The 6,138-nt window shown below is 38.2% G+C and overlaps 1 protein-coding gene across 1 annotated transcript; it reads right to left on the reverse strand.

Annotated features, from left to right (window-relative positions):
- Positions 1-213: 213 nt before the first annotated feature.
- On the reverse strand, positions 214-5,498 carry LOC112248666 (caspase-3-like). The gene is made up of 7 exons (XM_024417887.2): positions 5,352-5,498; positions 4,780-4,868; positions 3,023-3,171; positions 2,787-2,915; positions 2,387-2,562; positions 2,120-2,234; positions 214-1,595 (listed from the first exon to the last, which is right to left on the reverse strand). Exons 2-7 carry the CDS (start codon positions 4,848-4,850, stop codon positions 1,366-1,368), a joined length of 870 nt encoding a protein of 289 aa, XP_024273655.1. The 5' UTR covers positions 4,851-4,868; positions 5,352-5,498; the 3' UTR covers positions 214-1,365.
- Positions 5,499-6,138: the final 640 nt, after the last annotated feature.

Here is a 6,138-nt window from a genome sequence, read left to right on the forward strand (position 1 = left end):
ACCTGGATTTTGATTACTACATGATTCCATATGTGTTATTTCATAGTGTTGATGTCCTCACTATTATTCTACAATGTTGAAAATAGTACAAATAAAGAAAAACCCTGGAATGAGTAGGTGTGTCCAAACTTTTGACTGGTACTGTATATATTAATTAAAATCCCATTCACAGAAATGTTTGGTTTCTTGGAAAATAATAGGATAACAATTGAATCAATGATAAAAGCTAGTTTATTCAAGTTTATATTTCATGTAGTAAGCTATTTGAATGTACAATGTACAAATGAAAAAAACAAACCATCCCACAGGTAAGACAGTTATCATTTCTAAAAGGACATGGCACATTTTTCAATACTTTTAAAGCCTGAGTGATTGATTCACTACATTATTGCTATCTGAAAGCGTGTTTCCCTTTATACTCGATAATTCAGAACATATACAGGAACAACAAATCAATAGCAAGTATTCATATTGCATAATCGTTGCTTAATGCCTGCCTTCCCCCATTAAAAATGCATTCTCTTTGGTCCAACATCATGCCTTTTAGGCCTCCGAGTCCAAGATATATCGAATCAAACCTTTAGCTTTCTCTAAGACTTAACCCAAACAGAATACAAGTATTTAAATTTGTATCCACTTAGAAGTAGTGCTGAGCAATTAGTGCTTTTTGAGGTCTGTTCGGTTTCATTTAAATTCTTAAACAATAATCCCAGTTTTCGATTTCGATAATACATTATGTGGGTTGAATGCGGTAACACAAAAAAAAACAATCATTAAAAGTCCCATGATGGTAGTGACTGCCCATAACTGCTTATCACTTATTAACCATAATTTATTCACATTACTTTAAACAAATATTTGAGTTGTGTATATTACATTTGTTTTATTTTGATTAGTTTTAAGTTTTTTATTTGATGACAATTTAAAAAAATATATATTAGTCATCCTCTCTATAGAGCTTCTGCCTATGCTGTCTGACAAAATCACAATTTTAGTAGTTCTTCAAAGTAAATAAGGCATAGAGAGCAACTGCTCTCTATCCCTCTCGATCGCGTGTTCTTCTGTCGCAAGTAGGATTCTGGTCATGGTAGTTAATTACCACGTTTTCTGCACTAAACCACGTAGAATTTTGTCCTGTTGGAAACTACAACTCCCTCCTACTTTGCAGTTTGGCATGATCTGATTTATCTCTAGAGAAAATGTGCATAAAGGGAATTCAAAATATTGAACCGACATAGGTAATTTAGAAACGTTGTGTAATTGCGCAGCACTACTTAGAAGTCCAGTAAACATTGTGCACATAGCTAAAAAGGTCCCACAGGATACACAATCAAGTCATAGTAATGTCTAGACAACAATATCAAATCAATGTGGAAAGTAGAGATCTTTGGTCAACATAGACACAATGCAAGGGATCTGCTTTTTGGCAGTAAAGCCAGGCATGTTGGACATAGACTCGAAGTCAAGTGCCACCATGTGGTTGACACGTGTCATGATCTGCATGATCTCCAGCTGTTTGCCGTACCTTTGTAACATCTCACAGAGGGCCTGCACGAACCAGGAGCCCTTCTGGGTGTTCCTCCAGGAGTAGTAGCCTATGGAGAGGCATGGACGTCACAAACCAATCAGACCAACCAATCACTAATCTCTCTAAAGCACATACATGGTCGTTTTTGTACATGGCACAGTGCAATTACCATACAGGTATACATGGCTATAGTAGTAGGCTTATAGTCTACTGTCATACCCGTTTGCAGTTTGTGTGTAAAAGTTATAACATATATCAGTACTATGTAACATACCAATGTACCATGTAAATGTAACATATGTAGTATGCACGACTGCAGACGTTTTTATCTCAATACCAAATCATTTCTTGGTAACAATTAAGTAACTTACTGAGATTGTTTTCAATTAAAATGGTGATGTCACTAGGCTGGCAAAACTCTATCCACCAAAACTTTTCAAACAGCTCTTACACTAAAAAGGCATTATCATTTCCACAATTTCAATTATTACAACCTCAGTGTGGAAATAAATATAAAGAAATCACATTTTTGACTGCCATGGGCCTTTAAAGTATGTCAAAGTGGGGCATTAATAAAACAGGGTTTATTACCTGGAGCTGTAGAATAAGCGTAGAGAAAGTCTGCCTCAACAGGAATCCTCTCTGGAGAGTCATCAGCAACGGAGTCTGTCTCTATGCCACCATCCAGGTCATTGCCACGGCACGCCTACTCACCAGATCCACAGAAAGGATCAGGGGTTAAGGGCCAGGGGAAGATAGGCTACTCTTAGCAATGTACCACTGAATATCAGTCATGCAAAGACATGTTCATCACTTCAGTACAGAAAGTTTGAACAGACAGCTAAAACCTTGCAGTACCTGGATGAAGAAGAGTTTGGGCTTGCCCACCAGCGTTTTGCAGCGGTCGCCCCTAAAGAGGCCAGTGAGCTTCTTGAGTTCTACGTTGCCATCTGTGCCATAGAACACCCCCTCATCTCCATGGCTCAGCATCACACACACAAAGGAGGCCGACTGGCTGTGGTCGTCTTGAGACACTGAAAATGTCACACGCACGCACACACACAGTGGCTCTTGAAGTCAATCAAACTTAACATTAAAAAGAGTTTTCCTTCAGTTTATCAAATTTTGCCAGATGTCACATCACTACTACCAACACTAGTGCAACTTATTTGTAGACAATCAGAAAGAAACTTCTCAAATGACTCCACAAAGAAAGACAATCTAACTCGGACACTCACATCACAACTGCTGCGCTTACCTTTGTAAAGCAGCTGTTGTATCTGTTGCACAGTCTGGTCATTAGCAAACTTCACTTTGTACCCCAAACTCGAGAACACTTTGATCGCATGTCCTGCATCCACGTCTGTTCCATTGCGAAAGCTCATTCCTTTAAAGGGAAATAACCAATGAAGTGTATATAACAAAAATCGGACATACCATCATAACCTGAACAAGTGAAATGGACAAAAATACATCGTACAAACTTAGGCCTACCTGTGTGCTTGTCAAAGTTCTTGTTGTTGATGATGACACACTGTCCAAGGCTGGGGTAGTTCATCTTATATGTGTACATGTCAGCCGGAGGCTTAGCGTCTAATTCAGGATTCTCTGTCGTAAACCTTTGCACTGAGGGACTGCCCAGCCTGGAGCAAAAGGAAAAAGTTCCTTTTAACACTGAATTGGCTGCGGCACAGTGGGCGGACAATAACACATTGCAGAAGTCCTTGCACAGTGATTAAAACGTCTACATACACTTTTCACTGTCCATGTTAAACTGGCTCCACAGGTACGTTGAAAATGCATGTTGTTTGGCTAATGAAGCCAGCTGACATGCTTGAAGGCACAATGACAACAGGTTTTAGCTTATGATCAGACACACAATGTCACATTGCATTCTAATGCAGATGAGAGGATAATTTGTCCGACACTATTCAGGGATAAAATTACGTTAAAAGATGCTTTCACAGAATGTGACAGCTGATAGAACTATGTAAAAAGAGGCTCACTCGCCCAGTGCATGCCACCCAAATGGGTATCTAAATAAAAAAATCAGAGTGCAAACTAATAGAATAAAATACAGTGCCTTCAGAAACTATTCACACCCCTTGACCTTTTCCACATTTTGTTGTGTTACAGCATGAATTTAAAATAAATTGAATTGAGATGTTTTGTCACTGGCCTACACACAATACCTAATAATGTCAAAATAAAATATGAAAAGCTGAAATGTCTTGAGTCAATAAGTATTAAAAGAATTTGTTTAACAAGTCACATAAGTTGCATGGACTTACTGTGTGCAATAATAGTGTTTAAAATGATTTTTTTTTTTAAATGACTGCCTCATCTCTGTACCCCACACATACAATTATCTGTAAGGTCCCTCAGTCGAGCAGTACATTTCAAACACAGATTCAACCACAAAGACCAGGGAGTTTTTCAATGCCTTGCAAAGGGCACCTATTGGTAGATGGGTAAAAAAAAAATTAAAAGCAGACGTTGAATACAACACATTACTGAGTACCACTCTCCATATCTTCAATCATAGTGGTGGCTGCATCATGTTATCGGTATGCTTGTAACGTTAAGGACTGGGGAGTTTTTCAGGATAAAAAAATAAATGGAATGGAGCTAAGCACAGGCAAAATCCTAGAGGAAAACCTGGTTCATTCTGCTTTCCACCAGCCACTGGGAGAAAAATTCACATAATCTACAGTGGAGTTACTTACCAAGAAGACAGTGAATGTTCCTGAGTGGCTGAGTTACACTTGACTAAAATCTGCTTGAAAATCTATGGTAAGACCTGCAAATTGTTGTCTAGCAATTATAATCAATCAATTTGACAGCTCTTGAAGAATTTTGAAAATAATAATAGGCATATGTTGCACAATCCAGGTTTGGAAAGTTCTTAAAATGTAGCCAGAAAGATTCACAGCTGTAATTGCTGCTAAAGGTGCTTCTACAAAGTATTGACACAGGGATGTGAATACATATGTAAATGAGATATTTCTGTATTTCATTTTCAGTAAATTTGCAAACATAAAAAATAAAGTTTTCATTGTAATTTTTGGGGCATTGTGTGTAGATGGGTGACAAAAAATTAAACATTTTAAATTTGGGCTGTAATACAACAAAATATGGAATAAGTCAAGGTGTATTAATACTTTCTGAAGGTAATGTACATTTGATTTTGATGCCCACCCTCTATTCTTTGGGTAGATGATAGGGTTGACATGAGAAATGCATTGCCTTACCCTTGTGCAGCTATCCCTTTGGCATCCACCAAATCAGACATGGTATCAGTCTCAGTAGCGCAATCACTCATACAACACCTATAGTTGTACTGAAAGAGAAAATAATAAGTTAATCACACACACAAGTTCCAAAGTTGAATCCACACAGGAGACAAGCCATAATCTAAGTCAACTAAATTAGTTAACCTGCTATCAACTGTGGTTCAATAGTGAATGTAGCTAGCCATTTCTTTTTACAGTAGTACTGTTAGATATTATGAAACGTAACACCAGCTAAATAACTAGCTAGTATGCTAACGTTAATAGCTAGCTAACGTTAGTTACCAAAGTCTGTTTAGCTAACTTTCAGTTAGCTAGCTAGCTAGCTACTCTTATCAAATTTAGCCGGGACGGATACGGTAGCTAGTACAATATATATATATATATAACGTTATGAAGTAGCAGTAACCTCGTAAATTAATGTTAACGTTACCAAGTTGAATTTGAAAGTGAAACGTCTCCTGTTCTTGTGTATATTACAGTACATTACATAAGGTATCAATGAAAGGTGTAAAAACTTTAAACATAATTACCTCGCATTAAGGCGTTGAAATACACCGGTGAGGGAGTAAACCTGAAGACTTCTCTGCAACTAAACGAGGTTATCTGATACTTGTTAATGTGGTGTCAAAGAAAAAACGTATTTTACGTGTCATTGTGCAAAGCAGCCAATCAAACACCGTAGTTTATTTCCTGTGTGGGCGGCATAAAGGACACACCTTGACCAAAGCCGGTCATAAAGTTTCCAGAGTAGTGTGACTTTCCTGAGAATGAGGCAGGCAGGTAAAGTCAAGCGAAAGATGGCGGTAGCGGATGAGTGGGTTCTGAATAGAATGGCGGTAGAATCAAGGAGAATTGGAGTGTTGTCCAAAAGAATGAAAAACGGAGCAAAGTAGTGTACAGTGATGAGAATGACCTTTCGTATCTAGTAGGAGTACTGTTTGTTAATGAGGAGCAATTGAGCAGAGTACCAATCTTGAAAAAACCCATTTGAGTTATCTAACTGGTGGAGAGAGTGCTGGGTAAAGTGAAGGCTGTAAGGATCTTGAGAGGCGGGCTTGTTTTGATTTTTGTTGAACGTGCCTTTTGTGTCTTTTGATACGTTTAAAATGTCGTGTGTGTCTCTTCGGAACTGGGCACCCCTCAAGAGGGTTATATCTGGCGTCTCGTGGGCTGTCGATTTTTGAAGAGATTCAAAATATTCCTGGAGTGATTGAAGCACGTCGGGCGAATCGTGTGGTGAATGGTGAAGAGTCTATCTGTTCTGTTCTTTTGTTTTTGGATATGGAGTCTCTCTCTACTCAAGTGCAGTTATCATAT

This window comes from Oncorhynchus tshawytscha, linkage group LG04 (assembly GCF_018296145.1).
Source record: "Oncorhynchus tshawytscha isolate Ot180627B linkage group LG04, Otsh_v2.0, whole genome shotgun sequence".
Classification (NCBI taxonomy): domain Eukaryota; kingdom Metazoa; phylum Chordata; class Actinopteri; order Salmoniformes; family Salmonidae; genus Oncorhynchus; species Oncorhynchus tshawytscha.

What these genes read in the sequence shown, in the direction of transcription:
- LOC112248666 (XM_024417887.2), bottom strand. Translation starts at nt 4,850, where the DNA reads ATGAGTGATTGCGCTACTGAGACTGATACCATGTCTGATTTGGTGGAT. An exon ending in AAAGGGATAGCTGCACAAGG is followed by an intron (nt 3,172 to 4,779) that starts GTAAGGCAATGC and finishes CTTTTGCTCCAG; the next exon opens with GCTGGGCAGTCCCTCAGTGC. An exon ending in ACAACAGCTGCTTTACAAAG is followed by an intron (nt 2,563 to 2,786) that starts GTAAGCGCAGCA and finishes TGACATTTTCAG; the next exon opens with TGTCTCAAGACGACCACAGC.